The following is a 22,592-nucleotide window of genomic DNA, read 5'->3' on the forward strand; positions in this document are numbered from 1 at the left end:
TAATATAACTTACACCTATAAGTCTAAAAATAGTACAATAGTTGGTTTTTTAAAGAGGAATTTAAAAATATAACTTGTAGAGTTTCAAGATGTTAATGCTAGGTGTGACTATGTAATAAAACAGTGAAATAGTGTGAATGCTCGAAAAGCAAATGTGAACTAAGGTAGGTATATATTATTGATGACTTAAATGCCAAGTATGCTGGTAATGGAATTTACAGTGAAGATGTAAAGCTGGAAAATGCAGTTGTCTTTAAAACTGCAAAACTATGCTTTCTGTGTGTTTTGTGAAAACTATGGCCAGAAATTTCCAGACACTGTCAGAGGCCTTCTGAATGTCTCTAGGCATTCAGCACCTATTTTTGTCTTTCTTTTTGGCACCTCACATGAAAAAGGCTCAGTACTCTGACTTAGTTGCTAGCTTATGCATTGGCACATCCAAGGCGATGTCTCACCAGATGTTTCTCTCTCCCTCAACTCAGAGACATGAAAAATGCTGTCATCGGGAACAACAAGCAGAAAGCCAACCTCATTGTCCTAGGAGCTGTTCCCAGGTACGTCTGCGGTCTGCCTTTTCTGCTGTTGGTGCGAGGTTTCTGATGAAAGTCTTCCATCTTTCCATCTGATGAAGTCTTTCCATCCTTCATTGAAGATTCACCATTTTTTCTGTATTGTCAGTCATGTTTTTAAAGTGTATCTTTTTGTGCTGGGAGGGCAGGGGCGTAGGGGCCAGACCATCCAGCAGTGCTCAGGATTTATTCCTGATTCTGTACTCAGGGATCCCTCCTGGGCTGCTCTGGGGACCGTATGGCCATACGGGGTGCCAGGGATCAAACCCGGGTTGGCCTCACGCAGAGCAAGTGTCTTACCTGTGTACAATCTCTTCAGCCCCCAGAGTTGTTTTTTTTTCTTTTTTTTTTTTGTAGGAGTACTGCTATTTATTCAGCCACTGATTAGCTGATTGAATTGTGCATGAACTCCACCTTACTTTTTTTTTATTTTTTATAATTTTATTTATTGAATCACCGTGAGAGCAGTTACAAAGCTTTTGGGTCTAAGTCTCAGTCATACAATGAAACACCCGTACCTTCACCAGTGCCCATTCTCCACCACCAAAAACCCCAGTATGCCCCCATCCCACACCCTCCCCCTACCTGTGGGGCAGATGATTTCCACATTACTCTCTCTCTCTACTTTGATCACATTCACTATTTCGACACCAGACCCACCATTATTTGAGATTTTACCCCAGCACTCAGATCTGCTGAAAAGGCAACAATGGACAATTTGTGTTCTATTGCTGGTTATGAATAACATATGATGTCGTGTGGCTGCAGTAGGGCCATGTGGTTTTGAAATTCCGAAATTTTAACACTTAAATCTGGAGGGATTTCTGCCAAAAGCCTCTGGGTTTCGAGATCTGCTCCTGAGTCTCTGGGATCATGGCAGTTGAGCAGCTTGGTGAGGAGCCAGAGAGGCCGTTTGTGGGCGATGACTTGGGGTCTCGTTGGGTTGGGGAGGACAGTCCCGGCTCCCTCCCCCCCCCCCCCCCCATCCCGTGAGGCCCAACAAGTTTCGTCACTGCGGGCCCAAGCCTGACTGTCCAGTGGCCTCTGGAGGATGACGGCCACCAAGCTGCCAAGAGGGAGCAGGCGGAGGGACAACACCCTTTCCTCCCTGGGGTGGCCCGGCGACAGTAACGTACTGTGGGGTCCGGACGCATTTCTGCCAAAAGCCACTGGGTTTTAAGATTTGTTTCTGAGTCTCTGGGATCATGGCCGTTAAGCAGCTCGATCAGGAGCCAGAGAGGCCATTCGTGGGCGATGACTTGGGGTCTCGTTGGGGTGGGGAGGACAAGCCCGGCTCTACCCCCATCCCGTGAGGCCCTGTGTGTCTCGTCACTGGTGGCCCAAATGTGACTATCCAGTGGCCTCAGAAGGATGATGGCCACTGGGCCACCAGGGAGAATAGGCCAAGGTACGAAACCTATTCCCACCTGGGTTGGCCCAGCACCGGTAGCCTACTGCAGGGACTGGATGCATTTCTACCTAAAGCTGCTGGGTTCCGAGATTCGTTTCTGAGTCTCTGGGATCATGGCCATTAAGCAGTTCAATCAGGAACCAAAGAAGCCTTGCCTCCAATTATATAGCTGAGCCGGAGGTGGTTTGTGGGTGTGTTTCCCACATACCTAACTTTTGGCTGTTTACCTTCTTGGTAAACTTTGCCCCAAGTTTTTGGGGTCTGGCCAAAGGCACAGCAGCAATTTTGGGGTATCTGGAAGTCTGAAGGCGCCATGAGGCTGCTGATGCACTCGCCTCACAGGTACAGATTGACCTGCTGGCGGCACCATATCCCCTGGTTTTATTTTTAAAATAATGGCTTTAAAATATATGGCATATCTTTTAAAAAGAGTTTCTTATATATTTTTAATTGCCCAATCAAGTAGATCCAGAATGCAACAGTTACCCATAAAACAGTTCAAACACTGTAAGTTATTGGAATGTGTCCTAAGAACACTGCTGTAGTTTCTCATTCAGAATTCTTTCTGTGGACGGGCGGGGTGGTGAGCCACACCTGGCAGTGCTTACTGGTCCTCCTGGCTCAGCACTCCTGGTGGTGCTTAGGCAACCAGGCAGTGCTAGGCCCTGAACCTGGGTCTCCTGCATTCAAAACATGCACTCCATTCAGCTGATTGAGCTATCCTCTGTGACCCTCATTCAGGATTTTTTTAAATTGTGGTCTAGCTTACTTTTTTAATTTAAATGTTTTATTATAACTGTGATTTACCATACTGTTCAGAATATATGTTTCAGGCATTTAAAGCTTCAACACGTATCCCAACACCAGTGTGCCCTTCCCTTCACCAGTGACTTCAGTTTCCTACCTACTACCCCAGCCTGTCTGCCCCCTCGCAGACACAATCAAATTTACTTCATATAGTTTGCTACAAAGGCAAATGGAACTATTAGATCCTAGATATAGGAGTCAACTTGTGATAATTACAATATCTCACAATAATCGTGCTAAAGTCATTGAGGATCTGCTGTACTGGTTGGTGCCAGTTTAGCACGTGGCCCTGGGGATCTGCATATCAGAAAGTGTGGCACATTCTTCAGAGACAGTTGGACAGTGGTCAGATGGACAGTTTTGATAAACTTTGAAGTTGTAGGGTGGTACTTTTGTTCAGAATGAAGATAATTTCTTCTTGTTCCTACCCCGCTCTCAAAACTCCCTTATCAAATTAGTCAGTGATGAAAACAAAAGACTGTTTCCTCTCATCTTCTTCAGCACGTTTTAGGGCCTGGCGTGTGTGATTCAGCCTGCTTACTTTATAAGGCTTTTAGTCTCTTCTGTTTATCAAGTTCCTTCTTTTTAGATTGTTGTACTTGCTTCAGCAAGAAACTTCAAGCACAGAGCTGAAGACGGAGTGTGCAGTGGTGCTGGGGAGTCTGGCCATGGGAACCGAAAACAATGTCAAGTCTCTGCTGGACTGTCACATAATCCCCGCCTTACTGCAAGGTACACGGGGACGCGAAGGCCGCGCGTATGGCAGGGCTGCGTGCTGGGGAACAGTCGAGGCCAGGCTGGCCCTGCCTGGCTATCCCTGGGGCGATGCCTTGAGTGCTCAGAGGACTGTGCACAGTCCCGGGGCTCTAGCTGAGGTGGCCACATTGCAAGACAAGCAGCTAACCCTGTTCTAGCTCTCTGGCCCCAGAAGCATTTTTAGACAAGTAGATTAGAATCAAGTTAGAGTCCTTTGAGTATCGGTTGGAAGGATGAGTCCCCCTATCTGTTCTCTGTTAATAGGGTTGCTGTCCCCAGACCTGAAGTTCATTGAAGCTTGTCTCCGCTGCCTGCGGACAATCTTCACCAGCCCCGTCACTCCAGAGGAACTACTGTACACAGTGAGTCTTAGCACTCCCGGGCCTCCATTGCAGTCACTAACAGCACCTTCTCACTTCCTTAGCACCTCAGAACGCACACAGAAAAGTCTCCAGAAGTATTTGGGTTCTCACTGATTTGTAAATACCAAATGATCGAAGCATTGTAAATAAGTCGAAGCTAATCTCAGAACTGGAGGCATTTATTGTTGTTGTTGTTTTAGGCCCATTTTGACCTCCTTATGATTTGATACTATATTTAATGCGACTCAGGTTGCCCTTATTATAGATTAAAGTTCAACAGGGTTTGCTTTGTTGAGAAGCTGACTTATGAATAACGAATAACATTTGGAGAAGTGGAGAGGAAATGAGCCATTCTAGGAAAGGCGTAGAATGCGAGAAAAAATAGAGCAGGCCCACGGGCAGAATTGTCTAATCTGGGAAGAGTGAGGTGTTAGTTCCATGGGACTCCTGAGCCAGAACTAGCTTGCGAGGGGCACCTTCGTCAGGGTAGCGCCAGAGATGGTATGTGAGACGGTCGCATTCTCCCCAGGCCATTCATGGAATCTTCAAAACCTCAGGAATTGTTGGGAATCATCTGCTCTATAACTGCCTGGGTATTTCCGAGCAAGGGTCTGAGAAAGGGTGCTGCTCTGGGCCTTGTGCTCTGCAGGAGGCAGTGCCCTGGGGGCTCCCGAGCTGCCCCCTGGGATGCAGGAGCTGGGGTCAAACTGGGTGGGGTCATGCCAGGAGTGTGCCCTGACCCCTGTGCATGGGACTTCCTTTTTCTCTCTTGGGGGGTTTGGGCCATATACCGAGTGGCCTCAGGGCCTACACCTGGCTCTATGCTCCAGGGTCACTCCTGGCAGGGCTTGGGAACCATATGGGATGCTGGGGATCCAACCCAGGTCGGCGACATGTGAGGCAAGAGCCCTGCCTACTCCACCCGCCACATGGGACTTTCGGAATGAAAAAACTGACTTTGGTTTTCAGCCCATTCTTGGCTGTGCTGGGGGCTGCTCCAGGCTGTGCTTTGGGGAAACACGTGGTGCCTGCGGGGGGGTCTGTCATGCCTCCCATATGCAAAGCAGGTACTCAGCTGCATGCAGCAGAACCCTTTGCGTTCTCTCTGGCTGCCTGCCCCGCCCCTTCTTTTCTGTGGGGAAGGGATCCCCAAAGCATTGCTCAGGAGGCTTGGGGACTCTCTGGCCATTGTCCTCCAGCCAGGTTGCTAGTTACATGGAAGAGCCCTGGACTGTGTCACAAGGTGGCTGGGGATTAGGGGTGCCAGGGATGGAACTGGTGTCTGCTGCACACAGGGCATATGGCTTAACCCTGAGCCCTCTCCTGCCTCCCAGTGAAAATTATCTTACCGATACTTTTCAAAAACTTTTCCCCAACATCCACAGTAAGAAATACATTTTTCATTATCACATTATGTTTTTGTGTGCCTGTGCATGTACACGTGTGAGAAGGAAATAGTTTCTTTGCAAAACAGTTTCTAAATGTGATGCCCTCCATTTCTCTTCTGTCCTTTCTCATTTTGAAATATCAGATACATGCAAATTGAAGATTTTACCCAGAATCTTGCTTGATGGACACTTGGTGAATACAAGCACATGAGATACCTGACGAAGACGAGCCGGGGAAGGGCCATGTCCCATGGCACGTTGTCCTTCCCTGTTGTGTCTGACACATGTCCCTCTGGCATATGTGGGTCACACACAGCAGGGAGGCTCTCAATTATGAAACCGGTCAATTTTATCCTCAGGGATTTGTGCCATGTGTCTCCAGGGAGCCATGCCTCATAAATCTGTGAATTGTTTACTACAGTGGTCCCCAAATTTGAGCATTCACCGGAGTTGCATGGAGGGCTTGTTAAACAGATTGCTGGACCCCACCTCCAGGGTTTCTGACTCAGTGAGCCTGGGGTTGGGACCTGAAACCTTGCATCTCTAACAAATTTCCAGGTAACTCAGATGCTGCTCGTTTGTGGACCACTTTCTGAGAACCACTGGTTTATTGTCAGCAGTTCTAAATGAGGGGCTTTGTGAAAGCATTTTAGAGCGGATTCTCCTGGTAATTAAGTTTGTTTTCTTAGAGCTTCTGCTGTTGGTATGTTTACAAACATATGAAATTAGTCATCTGTTTTCTTTAGAAGTTTCTCTTGTATCCTCAGCCAATAAATAAGGGGATAAATTGATCATGCTTGCTCCTCACTCTCAACAGATTCCATGATCTGTTAATGGAATCATAGCTCAGAATTTGAAAGTTCTGGTCTAAGACAGCTGAGTATTTTTTACATGAGGAAAATGAAGCCCCAGGGATGTGAAATGACCTTCATGGTGCAGTATCTCAGCTTTATACTTCAGACAACAAAGAATTCATGAAAAGTGTTGAAGGGGCTAATGACAGAGCAGCATTTCATTGTAATTGACTGACAGCTGTTAGTTGCATTGTTTAAGGACCAGTTGTTACAGCAACCCAGGCACTAAGCTGAGGACAGAGCTGTCCAATGGAAGAAGGCAAGATGTATGCTTTGGATGTCTGTTTATACCATAGATGGCTTTGGGCAGATTCAATAAACAATTCTGCAGCACAGTTGGCAGAAAGCAGATGTGAAGAAATAGGACAGGGATGATCATCACAGAAAAGCTGGGGCCAGAGAGGTAGCACAGCAGGTAGGGCGCGAGGGTCCCCCAAGCCCTTATAGGAATTACCCCAAGTGCAGATTCAGAGTAACCTCTGAGCATCACCAGCTGTGGCCCAAAAACAAAACCAAAAAAAATGAGAACAAAAAAGGAAGCCAAGTAATAAGAGAGCATCGAGGAAAGGATGGCGGTGAAAGCACTACCTCTTAGTTGCCTGCCTCAGTACTAAGGAATCACTCCTCTGCAGGTCCACAGGGAATGTATGTGGTGTCAGATATTGAACTCTGGTTGGCATGTGCAAGGCAAACATCTCATCTGCTATACTTGATATTTGTATCTTCTTTCTTCCTATGCACTTAGTACCTGACTTGCTTTGAGGTTTCTAAGTTTTGTTTTGTTTTTAACAGTGGTAACAGTGTTACAATAATAAGCAAAGGGGCAAGAATCTACTGGTAGGGAGTCAGCAGCCTTTTATTGTCCCGTTCAGCTTGTAGTTACCTTGGGCATTCTCTGTTCTGTACTGTACATCCTAGTGAATGATGTAAATTTAATTTTAAAAATTCTTTTGAATTTCCTTCCTTGCCTTTTGTCATTTGTCAGAGTATGGCCTTCAGGACGAGCAATCTAATCTTCATTTAGGAAGATAGAATCTTAGGTTTTGCTCTAGCCGTGCAAAATCTCTGCATAAAGACCATGCCCTGGTGGTACACCCTTCATACCAGAAAGGCACTACTTGGAGACTCGGGACCGTGTTCTCTAGACAGTTGGCGAAGTGTCCTTTCCATTCTGTGACTCTGGCTAAACGTACGTTCACCTGTTAGCTTCTCGTGCATTCTGGAAAAGGGAGGTTGTTGGCGGCCCAGCATCAGGGGGCTGCATTCTCTCACCTTGATGCTGTCGCTAGTGTCAGCGGGGCAGACTGACACCATAACGTCTTGGAGATCAGAACCGTCTGCTTTTAGTTTTAACATACCATTTTCCTTATAACCTCTTTATCATAGTCTATATTTTTTATCTACCTGTGGTTTCAGAAAAGGTTTATTTTACTGCAATGATTTTTAAAGCATTTCATTGGTTTCATTGTGAGGTTGGCTTGTTTATAGAAGAGAGACGGGGGGGGGGGGGGGGGGAAGGGGGCGGGATGAAATTCCTTCCTATCCTTCCTAATCAGCAATTAGCCCTTGTCTTGATGAGCGTGTTAATTTTTATTTGTTGTGTTCCTTTACAAGACTGTTGTTAAGGAGGTTAGAATTGGTCCTTGCCCCTGGAAATAGTTTTCTCAGTGTGTTCCTGGTGCCTAAGTCCCTTGTTGTGCCTTTCTGTCCTTCCTCTCCAGGATGCAACGGTGATCCCCCACCTCATGGCGCTGCTTAGCAGGTCCCGCTACACGCAGGAGTACATCTGTCAGATCTTCTCACACTGCTGTAAAGTAAGAACAGAGTCGAAGTGCTCCACCCGGGCTAAGCTTACTTGTTGCTCTCAGGAGACGTGTCTTCTTGTGTAATCCCCCAGAGATAATTGTATGTGTAGAAGCAGGCTGTTTTCAGTCAGACCCCTGTAATCACCAGAGCGGACCTAGGGGTGTGTCTAATTATTGTGTTGAATTGTGAGAAGTTTGAATGACCTTGTTCCTAAAATTACCCAAATATCTTGGAATTCTTCGTCAGAGACTTCTTGACACTTTTAGACTAGTACATCTGAAAATTCTCAGTGCTATTTTAGCTGAAAGCACAGACATAAACATAGTGCTAAATCACTCATTCTTTACTTCTTTTTCTTTTTTTTTTTTTAATATTTTTGAGTTTTTGGCCACACCCAGCAGTATTTAGGGCTTACTCTAAGCTCTGCACTTTGAATTACGGAATTACTTCTGACAGTACTTGGAGACCATATGGGATGCCAGGGATGGAACCAGGCTTGACCATATGTATAGCAAGTGCCCTAGCCACTGTACTATCACTCTGGCCCTCTAAAATTATTCATTCTTTTGCTGGAGAGATGTGAAAACATTGAGCAAGTTTTATTAAAACCAAAGAGCAGGAACCTTTATGCCACATATAGAACCAATAATGTATTAAGAGAAAATTGTTGCAACTCACCTTTCCTCTAACCCAATAATAATCATATGCCATAATAATTGAATAACCACAATAAAGGGTTTTGAGATAGTTAGATCTTGAAAAACACCATAGCATTAAAAAAAAATTTGACAATAGTAGAGTAAAATTTTAATTGTGACATCTTTAATGCTAATTACATTCTTAAAACCATTTCCCAGTTTTAAGAAGCAAAAAATAAATAAATAAATAAAAGATTAGCAATATTAATTGAAGTTCTGACTTCAAAAGTGTTGCCACTTCTCAAGCAGTTACTCATGTTTCTGAGATCTTTATTTTGTGGTGCTGGAGAGCAAACCGAGGGCATCTCATATACAAAGGAAGTACTTCGCTGAGCTAGGTGCCCAGCCCTGAGATCTATCTGGAGAAGTTTAAGGTACTGAGGGCTTAAGTGCTTTCCAGTCAGTGGATGGATGGTGTTTCTTGCCATTATTTTAGACAGATTCATCTGGAGAGGGGCTAGAAAGACTTGATAAAAAAATAAATAAATGGACCACAGAGAGAGTACAGGAGAGAAAATTACTTCCTTGCAGAGCTGACCCCAGTTGGGCATATGATCTCTCTCTCTCCCCCGCCCCTCTCGGTTTTGTTTGTTTGTTTTGGGGCTACCCCGGCAGTGCTCAGGGCTTAGTTCTGGCTCTGCACTCAGGGTTCACTCCATAAGTATCCCAACTCTTAAAAGAAAACACTGACACATGCACATAGCCATTCATTAAAATGAAATTTATAATAGTAAAGGACTAGAATGGGCCTGATGTCGGATTATCAGGTACTCATTGGTGCATAGGACATTTATATGATTGATATGATGCCATTGTACAGGTAAAAGAGGTTTCTATCATTTGTGCTAAAATAGTAAGTGGGAGAGAATCGACTTCTCTCTTTGCACTTACTTTATAAAATGCTTTGAAGGTGATGAATGATTTATTGGGTCTCCTCACAGGGAGGAGTCAGCCTGCTATGTCCCTGCTCTGTGAATGCGGCCTGTATTTCAATTGGGATGTTGGAACTAATATGCAAGGGCACAAATTGCCAAACAAGCCTTACTATGCTGACACGTGAGCCAGCGCTGATTTAGCTTTATCTGCACCACTTATTCTAGTTTACTTGTTATTAGGTAAGACAGATCAGGTCTTGTCAGATAGAGCCTTTCTTCCGCTTAGATCCCCCAAGGATTCCTTTCACGCTCTTTATAATTGATAAATCAGAAATGAGGCCATTCAAATAAAACCTTTAGGGCAATACCCAGCACACAGCAAGTACCCCAAATCTGTGCTCACGGTTATGACTGGAAATGCTGTGGAGGGATGAGGAGGGAAGACAAGGAACATACTTTAAGCCTCTGCCCTAAGAATGTTGGTTTTTCAGTTATTATTAAAAACAGATTTGAATGGATACTTGTTCATAAATATGTTACACAATTGTATCCTTAGACCCTATAACTCTGAAATGAGATGAACCTTTAATAATGTTCAACAGTGTTTATGATAGCAGCACGTTAGGAATGACCTAAACTATAGATTTGCCTGGATAAATGATGGGATTATTGTAAGGTGATTTATAATGATCACAACTAGGAAATGCATAGAAATTAAAAGCAGAGTATCTTTTTGGAGAATTTAATATATATACAAACACTGATTTGTAATGATGCACTTCTGAAGCTTATAGGGTGCACTGTGATCTCAATTAAAAATTTTTTTAAGTTTTGTTACTAAAATGTTTTTAGAATCATTGCTTATAAAATAGAATCTGGGATGTCGTATTTTTCAGAGGCACGAATGCTAATCTCAGCAAACTCATCAAACAAGAGGTATTTGGGGCCAAGAAAGAATGTGCCTCTGCAAGATAAGTTGTTACTTGCCTAAGTATAGTGGGTTGGAGAAAGTGGCTTGCGAGCTCTTGTCGGCTAATAACTGTTTTTCCCAGGCAGGTAACTTGCCTTTCAGTGCTGTGTTGATCTCTGTGGGATAATGATAAATGTGAAATGCTGGGATTGTCTTGACTTTGTCCTTTATCAGTTGAGTAGATGTGTGGGCTGTTAATGAGCAAAAGACAGTGTCGAATTCAAGCCCCTCATTAACCTTTTATGGCTGCCACGGAAGATCTTCAACAGTGATGCATAGAAAACAGTTGATCTGATACTTTTATTTTCCCAATTTATTTGTTGTCCTGCTCTAGAAATTGGTGATTTTAGGAAAAGAACTGTCAGGAGCAGAAACCAAAAACATACAGCCTGCTTGGTGATGAAATGTTTCCTCCCGTCCCTGGCTCAGACTTTAGATGAGGCGTTAAGCCTGGTTTCTCTGGTGATGGATTCATTGTAGAGTTCCCTGAGACTGGAGCATATCAGTATAAGGTGGAAGAATGATCCCGAGTCTCAGGGGAGCAGAGTGACGTGTCAGAGCCCTGGGCATCCTTTGGTGTGGTGCTGGACTAGTTGGCGCCTGCCTGTCAGGGTGGCTTTAGAGTCCCCTTCCTTATTTGAGGGAATTGAGGAGACTAGCTCTGCTGACTGGGGTGAGATAGTCCCTTGCCTGACAAAAAAATGGTATCTGCCTTGCTTTTGTGGAGGGGGCGGAGGGGTCGAATCAGAAAAGATGAACTGAGCATTCCATATTATGCTCAGTATGGTTTTTCTACTCTTAAATCAGTGTTTTATTGCAATGAATAGTGCTCTTCTTAATCTATTATTATATTCTCTTTTCTTACAGGGTCCAGATCATCAAACAATTTTATTTAACCATGGTGCAGTTCAGAATATTGCTCACCTACTAACCTCAGTATCTTACAAAGTAAGGTCTTAAAAATTATGGCCAGAGTTTTGTATTTTATCTTTGGTTTCTAGAGTTTTGTTCTAGAAAATCCTCCGCACGTTTTGCCACTGCTTTGATCAATACTGTGACCAAAGGTAATATCTCATAATCAGTAGACTGGTACAAGGTATTGTTTGACTTGGAGAATGCTCTTTCCAAGGCTCCGTGTCATTCCCCTGTGGTCACTATCAGGCCTCTGTTTAGGTGTCGCTGCCAAAGCCGGCGATGCCTTACATTTAGATTTCGTATTTGACAAATTTTATTTAACCATAGTGACACAGACTTCATATTCTAGTGAAAAGGTCAAGGGTTTTCAGACTACTAATAAAAAAATTTCTTTTTTCAAACATCTCGTAAGTAGAGGAAGGCAGCCTCGTGATGTAGAAACAGTGAGACTGGGCTCCTGTCCTTTGTGCGTCACCCAAGGGCCCAGCATGTCCTGTGAACCATGGACGTCCTGCTCTGCGCCCTCGGCCCCTAGCTTGGTCGCAGGAAGAGCCCATAGTTCTGGGCTTTCTCTTCCCCAGACGTCTGAGCTCCATCTGCTGCAGAGCTCAACGTGAGCAGCAGGGAGTGGAGCCAGCCCCAAACTTGCCAGAGGCAGGGAAAAAATAGCCCCTCGAGTGAGAACTGCGTCCTCTGCCCCTGCCAGGCAGAGGCTGACGTCACGTCCGCACTCACACTTTGGAAACAGTCTCTGGGATGCCACTTTCCTGTCCTTTTTTTTTTGCCCCTAGCGTCATTGATCTCCCAACCCTTCCCACATTTCTTCTTGTGACTGTGCTGCTCTCTATTGATGCAGTCCATGGAACATGAGACTTCCGTCAGTATTGGCTTGCTTGTCAATGTCAGGAGCATCATGAAAGTTCTGGCCCGCCCCTCCCCAGCTGCCTGTCCTGCAAATGCCACTTCTCAGGAGTATCATTCACAGACATATATAGATTCAGGCTGGGAAGTAAGGATTTGCTAAGCTGGTGACAAACGGAGCTGAACAGAAGCAATGAAAAAGAGCAGCTCTCTTACAAAGCCTGCAAGGTGTAACGTGTATGTGGCCAAGAGCTTGGGCCCCCTTTATCACCTAGACACGTAGCTGAGTTTGGGGGAAGTAGTCCAGTTCCTAAGTGTATTGTAAGTAGTATCAGCTTGGTCTTTTTCAGACTTTCCTTGTAACTTTGCTTCATCTCCTCTTTGCTTTATTCTCGTCCCTACCCCATCTCAGGTATCAGCAGGCTGCTGCTGCTGTGTATTTTCATGTGTGTGTGTGTGTGTGTGTGTGTGTGTGTGTGTGTGTGTGTGTGTGTGTTCCCTTCAGGTCCGTTTATTGTTTGGAGATAAGAATTTTCCCACTTGAAAGGCAATGATGATTAGTGATTAGTGGTTTTTTTTTTTAAACGTTTTCTTTTCTTTTCCGAAACTGTATTTTAGTGTGGTCTTTTACATTTGATTGGAGATTTGTCTAGCCCAATCCTAACTGCTGACACTTTTTATCTGTTACTTCAAAATTTTGACTTTTACAATTTTAACTTTTTACTCTTCAAATATTTAGGTTTTTTTTTTTTATTTATTCCCTTGATGCCATTAAACACATAGTAACTTTTTTTCAAAACATATTAAAAGTTGTATTTGCAGAATTAAAATACATGGGTTTTTGTTTGTCTATTTTTGCAGGTTCGAATGCAAGCACTGAAATGCTTCTCAGTTTTAGCTTTTGAAAATCCCCAGGTATCGATGACCCTGGTAAATGGTAGGCTGGATCTTTCAGTGGTACTTACATGATTTAATTTCTGACCTTTAACTTCTGACCTTAAAGAATTTCCTTAATGATTTTGTTTTGTTTTGTTCTTAGTTTTGGTTGATGGAGAGTTGTTACCACAAATTTTTGTGAAGATGTTACAGAGGGATAAACCTATCGAGATGCAGCTCACGTCAGCAAAATGGTAAAAACTAAGACAGTGTGGGAAGGCGGTTTATTAATATCTTAGATTATTTTTGAACAGCCTGATTTACTCATTCCACTCCCCATGTTCTGAGATTTTGAAATCTTATGAAGTTGTTGGTTATCGCATTTTTCTTAAATGGATGTGTTATTTCCTCAGTTTACTTAGTAGCCTATCAAACAGGAGGAACTGTATTATCATTATGAAGATATAGAAGTGTAGAATGAGAGTTAAAGTTAATAAGCAAAGAATGATTTCAGAGAATGGTTTCTTAGACCAAAGATCATAGACACGTGACGGTTTAATGAAGTAGTTATGTAACATTCTTATTAGCATAGTTCCTGTCTCATAAGGAGCAATTACACATGTTAATTCTCTGATTATTATTATATTAACAGGTAGGTTGAATACCTCTTACATAGGGTCTGTGCTACATAAATTTAATTTACTATTTAAGGAGCTGTAACTAATACTTTGGCCAGGATGAGGAATTTGGGGGCCCAGGAGGTAGCTCACAGGACAGGAGCCTGTGCTTTGCATGCTGGTGCCCTGAGTTGGGTCCTTGGCTTTTATGTTTGCTTTTCCTGTTGTTGTATTGGGGCCTGCTCGGGGCTACTCCTGGAGATGCTTGGGGGAATCCTGTGGTGTCCAGATCAAACTAGCATAAGCCACATGCAGGGCAAGTGCCTTTGCGCCTGGCCCAGTTTGTTTGCTTCTTACCTTACCTCAAACTCAGCATTTACCTGTTTGTCAGTAAGGTAATATTCTCGTGGAGTTGATATTAAAAAACAGCATGCTCCCCACGTGTGCAGTGACACAGAGCTGTGGGGCAGTGCTGGGGGCTGCCACTTGCCTGGCACGCTGAGGCTCCACCTGGCTCCCCAGCTCCCTCTCCCACTTCTCCCTAACCCCCAAACAGTAAGAAAACAGCTGCAGAGAACTCAGCCCTGAGGCTGGAGCAAATAGTACAGCAGGCAAGGCGCTGGCCTTGCACGCTGCCGACCCGGGTTTGATCCCCTGAGCACCACCAGGAATGACTTCTGAGTACAGAGCCGGGAGTAACCCCTGAGCACTGGGGTGTGGCCCCCAAACAAAAACGAAACAGGAGCTCAACCCTTTGAACATAAATAATCTTCCTGATTTGTTTTGGCTTTCCGTAAAAGCCAGAATATGGGTGCTGATGTTTTCCCCCCAGCTTAGTAAAGGGATTTATTCCAAAAGGAAATTTATTAAGTTTCTGAAGTGCATATCGTTCAACACCTGCTTAAGGAGTACAAGTGAACTTTATTCTTATTTAAAGCCAAATGTAGTTGTGTAGATAATTTGTCTTTCAGTGGAACAGATCTGTTAGTCGAATAAAGTGGAGCCTTTGACTAATTCTCAGAGCCACTACTGGTGACAGCATAGTTGATTTCAAGTCTGCAAGTTGTATAGTTTAAATTCCTTGGTCGCTTTGTTGTGATTGCTGTTGGTGTTGGGATATCCTCGTAACTTCCTTGAAGCTTAAATGTACTCTACATTTTTAATGTTTTGATTTTTAATGAATATTTTCTTCTTATGGAAAATCTCATAATAAAAAGTGTTTAGTATATTGTCTTTATGAAGTTCATTTTTACCTATTGAAGCATAGGACTATCAGAACCTTCCTCCCTCGAGATAAATGAAAGTCCTGGTCTTCCTCCCCCAACCCCCATCATTAAGGCAAATACTTTTTCTTTTGAAGATGTAAAACACCAGGAAACACTTTCTCTCATCTTATTCCAGTTTAACTTACATGTGCAGAGCTGGGGCTATTCGGACAGATGACAACTGTATTGTATTAAAGGTGAGCTGATTGATTCTTTCTGAACTGTGAAAGCTATCTAATCATGGAAGTGTTGGATGTACATGGTGGCATACCTGTGTGTCACACATTTGTCACTAGGATAAGGGTCATAGCCTTGAATAAGACACCATGCTTATCTTTTTAAAACATCGGTTACATTGTAGTTTTAAAAGAATAGATTTACATGTGTTTCAAAAGTCAAAATAAAGCAATTCTTGTGACACCTTTTTAAATTTGATAATAATTAGAATGATAAAAGCATTTTAAACCTGGCAGGATTCTTAATACCTATGAGAGACTGTGAGAGTTTTATAGCTACGTGGTTTACTTGCTCTACGGATAAATCATATTTTGTCATTCTGAGGGAAGTTAAGCAAAAGACAGAAATTAGTATTAATAAGGAAAAATAAATAGGAAAGAATAAGTAAATGATATACAGAGTCAGCATCTTGTGATATCAAATGCAACTGAAAAATTCACTGGAGAGAAAAGAGCTGGAAAGGAATTGAGCATGTCCACCGTAGAATGGCTTTGTTAACCACGGAATTCCTTATTCTTCTGGCTCAGATGCCTAATTATGAAAATGAAAGGAGTAATTCTGCTCATATCATAATAGTAACAGGATATTTAAAGCATTGATAGTAGCTCCTCAAAGGAAGATAAGAATAGAGTTCTTCTTGGAAGCCTAGAGGTGCTTTTAAAGTCTGACCTACCCTAATAGGAAGCTAGGAGTGCCACAGTCTAATAAAGGTAGACCAGGAACAGAGGAATAAAAGCATATCATAGTTAACTGTGGTAGTTTTTCTATAATTTTTCTTTACGCAGAACTTTTCTATAATTATAACATTTAATTTTCTACTTCCACATTACCCTCTAAAATAGATTCATCACCTTGAAACAATAACTATAGGGAATATTTTCACTGGGAACTTGATGTAGGTGTATTACCACTAATTATGAGATTACAAAAAAAAACAAACTCCAAAATAAACATAGGAAAAGAAACATAGACCTTGTTGATGATGCTGCAGTTATTCCAGGATTTCTTTGGAAACCCTGGGGACTGTGATGGGCGCATGTCACTCAGATTTCAGACGAGTGGAATCTGAGTAACCACACCGTCACTAAATTTTTAAAAGTCTTGGGTTTTTATTTTTTCATTTTTTGCAACTGTAGGGGCTGGAGCAATAGCACAGCGGGTAGGACGTTTGCCTTGCACACAGCCAACATGGCCAACCCGAGTTCGATTTCTCCGCCCCTCTCGGAGAGCCCCACAAGCTACCGAGAGTATCTCGCCCTCACGGCAAAGCCTGGCAAGCTCCCCGTGATGTATTCGATATGCCAGACACAGTAACAACAAGTCTCATGATGGAGACGTTACTGGGCCCACTCAAGCAAATCGATGAACAGCGGGAGGACCGTGACTGTGACCGTGCAACTGTAGATTTTAAACCCCAAACAAAATCAGAGTTATCCCATGTATATTACTCACTAAGGGAAAGACCTTATTCTAAGGCAATTAAATGTCTAATTAAAATACTGGAACTCTTTTAGACAAGCAAGTACATAGATGGGGCACAAGAGCATCAGATGGGATTTATTTGGGATTCTTAAATGTCTTTCATAAAGTTGTACAATAAAGCTTCAGTCTTATCAGCATAAAACCTAATCAGAATGTGCCTTGTTGATATGAGAATATGTTCCAGGACAGATCATTAATAAGTACTAGGTTTTGTCTTTCCACTTACAAAAAAAAAAGAAATCAACTTTTTATTCTCCAAACGTCTTTGTTGAAACACGATCACAAACATAACTCCCAGTAAAACCCTTCAAACTGATTCAGTCGTGGTTTGTTCTCCCCCAGGTGTTTACCTTTAACCGAGGTGAGTGATGCTTTTCTCTGCCCGCAGACGCTGCCGTGCTTGGTCCGGATGTGCAGCAAGGAGCGGCTGCTGGAGGAGCGGGTGGAGGGGGCCGAGACCCTCGCCTATCTGATCGAGCCAGATGTCGAGCTGCAGAGAATCGCCAGCATCACCGACCACCTCATCGCCATGCTGGCCGACTACTTCAAGTACCCCAGCTCAGTGAGCGCCATCACTGACATTAAAAGGGTATGTCCTCTTCCTCCCCGGCAGACAGGGGGCTGGATGCACATTTCTGAGCTGCCCCCAGCTTGGAGCCTACTAATAAAGGCATCTTTTCTCTTCGGTGACATGAATGTTGGCCGATGGCTTTTTGAAATATTTTATTTTAACTTCATTGATTCATTTTGTTTTTTTGAGGCACACCTCCCTGTTCCCAGGGGACGATTCCTGGCTGTTGGGCATAAGAGTGACTCTTGGCAGTGCTCGGGGATCCTAGGGGCACCGGGAGCCTGCTCACTTCCTGTATCTCCCTCCGGCCCTCAGAGTTCGAACTCAATATGTTTCATGTTTCTGTCAGAATTTTTTACTGAATAAGAGAAGGAGATTGTATGCATAATTAAACTAAATTCACTGAAATCCAGTATGGGTAGCATTAGCATTCTGTTAACATAATCAGTGTCTTCAACTCATCTCTGCTGCTCTGCTGGTATTATTTATATTTAGGGTGTGTGTGTGTGTGTATAAGCACACACAGAGAATATAAAAAAATATGCTTGTGCACGCACATGCACACATGCGTGCACACACACAGTGGGGAGGGATCTTTTGGGGCCATACCTGATAGTATTCAGGGCTTCCTCCTGGCTCTGCACTCAGGGATCATTCCTGACGGGCTTAGGGGACCATATAAGGGGGCCGGGGATCGAACCTAGGCCAGCAGCATGGACGGCAAGTACCTTCCCAGCTGCAGCATCGCTGTGGCCTTCAGGCGTCCCCATTTCTTCCAGGTGATGGAGTGACTATGCTTTTATCTTTTCCACCGTTCACATCTTTCAGTGCATTTTTCTTCTAACTACTGCCTCTGTCCTCTTTCAGTTTCATGCTGTGCTCTGGGCCTACTCGTAAGAGCTAAAATACCATTTCTATGATCCATCGAAGACCAAATTGTCTTTCTCAAAATATTTTTTTCCATAGAGTAGTTAGATAATTCTCTTGAGTAGTGAGAATGTTATATAATCCGTTTTCTCACATCTCAACATGTTTTTCATATCCATTCTTTAAGCTTAAGGAGGTGACTGTTCTATTAGAATGTCTGTTAAGGAATCCCTGGTGAGAAGAGCATTGCCAGTGCTCTCCTGTGATGTGACTGTGTGAGTGATGGTCGTGGTCTCAGTGACAAATTCTTACAAACTTTTTCCTGACCTCTCCCACATACCCTAGTTCTAAAAAAGTGACCGTTGGGGTTGAAGTGATAGTACAGCGGGGAGGGCTCTTGCCTTGCCCGCGGCTCAAGGGTCTGACCCCAAGCATCACATACTGTCCCCTGAGCCTTGCTAGGTGTGGCCAAAAACAAAAACAAAAAACCATAAAAAGCAACTGTCAATTTGTCGTTTTACATTAATTACAGAGCAAATTATTTATTAAGGGTAATAGCTTTTCTCTTTCTTAGGAAATTTCTAAAATAACCTTCCTTGACTTTTGTATTAATAACCACACTGTGTCTTAAAGCGACGTGTCTGCTCCTCCTTCAGAACTGTTTCTGCACTCAAGGTGATGGCTTGTGTTGAAACAGGTCTTCTCTGAGTGTTGGCTGGCCTCTTGCTTGCACTGATGCTGCTCTCATTAGTGTCAGTATACAGGAGCGAGTCCTAACCGTGGCCTCACCAGCACCCTGACTCCACGGACCTGGCATGGCAGCTAGGACACTGTGTAGCCACGGGAGAAAAGCAGCATAGTGATAAGAACTCCTAGCATGTGCGTGTGCATATCTTTTAACTAGTATGTGGAAGAACTTGCACATCAAAATGATTGTCTTGTATTGGAAAGTTCTGCCTATGATCTGTCAGTACCTGCTTTGACCAATACAGTTTTTTAACTACTATCACAGAATCACATTCAAATCCAAGCCAAATCCCTTCCACCCCTCCCAGCACTGTCTCTTGGTGCCCCTATCCCCACATGGTATTTTTGGTGTCTTTGTTACTTGGATGCACCCACTATCTTTTGGGGGGGTCGGTGGGAAGTGGGAGAGGAAGGGGGTGGCAGGGACGGGGAGTACACCTGGCAGTGCTCAGGGCTTACTCCTGGCAGTGCTCAGGTGACCATATGGGATGCCAGGCATCGAACCAGCTGCATCTAAGGCAAACCCCCTACCTGCTGTACTATGGCTCTGGCCCCTTTCTCCATCTTTACAAACCACGGTCAGTCACAGTCAACTCAAAAACTCTCTTAGTGGATGAAGAGAACCACAGTCGCCATTTTCTAGCTAATGGCTACTTTTGGGGGTGTTTCAAAATATTCAGCAACCATATTCAAAAACCACAACCACACCATTGCCTCAGAACAGCGTTCCAAGGTGACTCAGTAGGAGAGAGTGATACTAGCATAGACAGTTGCTGCCCTTTGCTATAAACTCATTCGTAGTATTGATGTGCCTTGCACATTTATGGCTTGCTTGGTGTATAGAAGAATCGGTAACCTGGAAATCCACTCATGCATGTGGAAAGGTAGCATTGCTTCATAGTAGCAAGTGATTTTAATAATTGTATTCAGTACTATCAAAACCGTAATTTTGGATAAATGTAAAAGACAAAGTGTTGATTGTCATGCTCTACGTTTTGCCTATTGAGAATTTTCACAAAAGTCTCCATGTTTTTCAAAGCTTGTGCTCAGATTAGGCTAGTGCGAAATATTTGTGGAAATGTTCTAAGGATACTGTTGCAGCAGCACTCACATGTTTAAATCTCAGCTGTATTCTGAACCACAGAGGTCTGGGGTGTACCCTGTTCTTTTCAAGATCACATTTCAGGTAGCTGGTTCTCAGTTCCATTACAGGCACCATCTGGGAACTGGGATTTTAAAGTCTGAGGTTCACAAAGGATTTTCATATACCAGGATCCAATGTTGTGTTCATTATAGACAACGTAGGCTAATGCATTTTTGCTAACATAAACGCAGCACACAGTTCACACAAAGTTTAGTTATTTGTGAGCAAAAGCCCCAAGTAACGAGGAACTTGGCAATAACACTGATAAACCAGTCATTACCAAACATTCACTGCCATTGCCAGTTCCTCACATTTAAGGTTTAATTTATGAAGTGAGTTGGAATCCATCTTTCTTTCCTCCCCTAGCTTGATCATGACTTAAAACACGCTCACGAACTACGACAGGCTGCATTCAAGCTCTATGCCTCTCTCGGAGCCAATGACGAAGACATCCGGAAGAAGGTGAGTCTGGGAGAGGGGCGTCCCCCAGTGCTGACAGCCAGCAGGCAGGGAGTCACGTCAACCTGAAAGTCGTGGTGAAGAGCACTAACAGTGACTGCTTGAATAGAATAAAGCAGAGTGACTAAAGGCAGAATTGAAGAATGAATGGGACCCGGATTTGGGGGTTATTTGTTTGTCTTTAGAACATAGAGTGGCATGGCCGTGCTGGAATGACAAATTACTGGCGTGCTTTTTGTGTCATTAATATGAATTATTATGTTGCACATTCTTTGCATGTTTTCTGATAAAAAATCACTTCTAGCACTGTGAAGCTTTAGATATCTTGAAAGAAATACCACTAGAATGTAAATGTTATTTATGAAATTTCTTCCGATGCCATTGAGAAACTCAAATCTCTATTGTATATTGTTCTTTGATATGTGGCTTAGTTATGTTTTGATTTTTTTTATTATTATTTTCTTTTGCTACTGTGCAAGTTTGATGTGAATAAAATCTTTGTGGAATAATGATTTTATGTTTAGTGATTGGTCATCTGAATTTTTCAGCTCCCAATAAATGAGTCACTGCTGTTGTACCCTTATGTTACTCCAGCCTAGCATAACCCCCAGTTTATTTTCTTTATGACACAATAGAGCTAAGAGGAGAGACTGGGTAGAGTCTCCTGGACTACCTGACAAGATTCCCTTCACAAATCCAGAAACTAGAACTTACCATCAAAAAAATCACACAAGGTTTTTAGGAACATCAGTAAATGAGTCCACGTGTTCTGTCTTGATAAGCCATAGCAGAAAGCGCAGAGTGAGCATCAGATACTGGACCACTTACCAAATATTCTTATTTATATTGGTATTTTAGGGAACCCTGTGAAAGAAATCACAGCATATTGGGAATATTTTTTCTGAACCATGATTCATAAAAATTAAGCTTGGAGAGAGAAAAGAATGGTGTAACTGTAGGTTTATTGGAATAAATGTAGAAAAGGAACCATTCTTGAGAAAACTGAATAACAGTATGAATAGACATGTGAGTAGCTTTGATTTAAAGTCAGAGCTCAAAGCATCATTACTCCAGCTGTCTTCTATATACCCCAGTTTAGTTCAGTTCAGAGATGTTCGGACTTGGAGGGTTTTTAGTAAATGTATGTGATGATCCTTTTTGACACCTCTAAAGTGTTCTTTTGTAAGCTGCTGACTTAAGACAAACATACTAATGATAGGGACTTCCTGTGTCCAAACATAATTTCTAGATGTTGATGCTCATATCTTAGGAACATGGTGTGTTGCAAGGAAGGAGGCTTATGGCTACTTATAGATTACATTTGTAATTGATACGGACTGGATAACTTAAATACATAATGATTCCAGGCTGGAGAGATTGTACAGGGGATAAGGCATTTGCCTTGCATGCAGCCGACTGCATTTTGATCTCCTGCACCATCTGTCGTCCCCCAGGCACTGCCAGGAGTAACCCCTGAGCACAGAGTCGGCAGTATTCCCTGAGCACCTCTGGGTGTGGCCCAACATCCCCCCCCAAAAAAAAGAGATTTATTTGGGGGTGGTTATTAGAACTTATTGGAAAAAAAAGAGTATTGTAACTATTCATTTTGCTCAAGGTCATGCCCTAGACAGAAAGGGAGATAGATAGGGCATAATGAGGTTAAATAGGGTGTCTGTTTGCACTTCTTTGTACTTTTTTGTTAATAAATGATTGTTTTTTAAATAATTACTTGTGATACCATGTTCTAGAAATACTTGAAATAGAATAGTCTGGTGATCAGTAGTCTATTAAAATTTGTATTTATAATGTGTGTAAATTTTTGGTAAGGCTAAATCCTGATGATTTCTGTAGAAGGATGACAAATAAAGAATATAATTATTATTTATAGTATTTTTGTGTGGGAAAGATACTGTGACATATTTATGTAATGGTATTTTTAGGAAGATATTTAATTTGGGGGAAATTCAGTGTTAAAATCATTTATAGTTTATAGCAACTATTGAAGAGAGAAATTGTAAAATGGAAAATATAAAGTAATTTTGTGATAAACTGCAT

At 42.8% G+C, this 22,592-nt stretch overlaps 1 protein-coding gene across 3 annotated transcripts in view; it reads left to right on the plus strand.

Moving 5' to 3' along the window:
• Positions 1-22,592, plus strand: part of ARMC8 (armadillo repeat containing 8) — a 99,036-nt gene that overhangs the window by 32,531 nt on the left and 43,913 nt on the right. For 2 of the 3 annotated variants that reach the window (XM_056121312.1, XM_056121314.1), the window contains 10 exons: positions 483-554; positions 3,377-3,519; positions 3,808-3,905; positions 7,869-7,961; positions 11,364-11,444; positions 13,134-13,209; positions 13,312-13,402; positions 15,167-15,227; positions 17,138-17,338; positions 20,445-20,540. In XM_056121312.1, the coding sequence (XP_055977287.1) occupies positions 483-554; positions 3,377-3,519; positions 3,808-3,905; positions 7,869-7,961; positions 11,364-11,444; positions 13,134-13,209; positions 13,312-13,402; positions 15,167-15,227; positions 17,138-17,338; positions 20,445-20,540 (1,012 nt within the window). The remainder of the gene's footprint in view (positions 1-482; positions 555-3,376; positions 3,520-3,807; positions 3,906-7,868; positions 7,962-11,363; positions 11,445-13,133; positions 13,210-13,311; positions 13,403-15,166; positions 15,228-17,137; positions 17,339-20,444; positions 20,541-22,592) is intronic. The other variant, XM_056121313.1, reaches the window with a different exon arrangement.

The sequence above is a fragment of the Sorex fumeus genome, unplaced genomic scaffold (genome assembly GCF_029834395.1).
Source record: "Sorex fumeus unplaced genomic scaffold, SorFum_2.1 ptg000044l, whole genome shotgun sequence".
In the NCBI taxonomy this organism is placed as follows: domain Eukaryota; kingdom Metazoa; phylum Chordata; class Mammalia; order Eulipotyphla; family Soricidae; genus Sorex; species Sorex fumeus.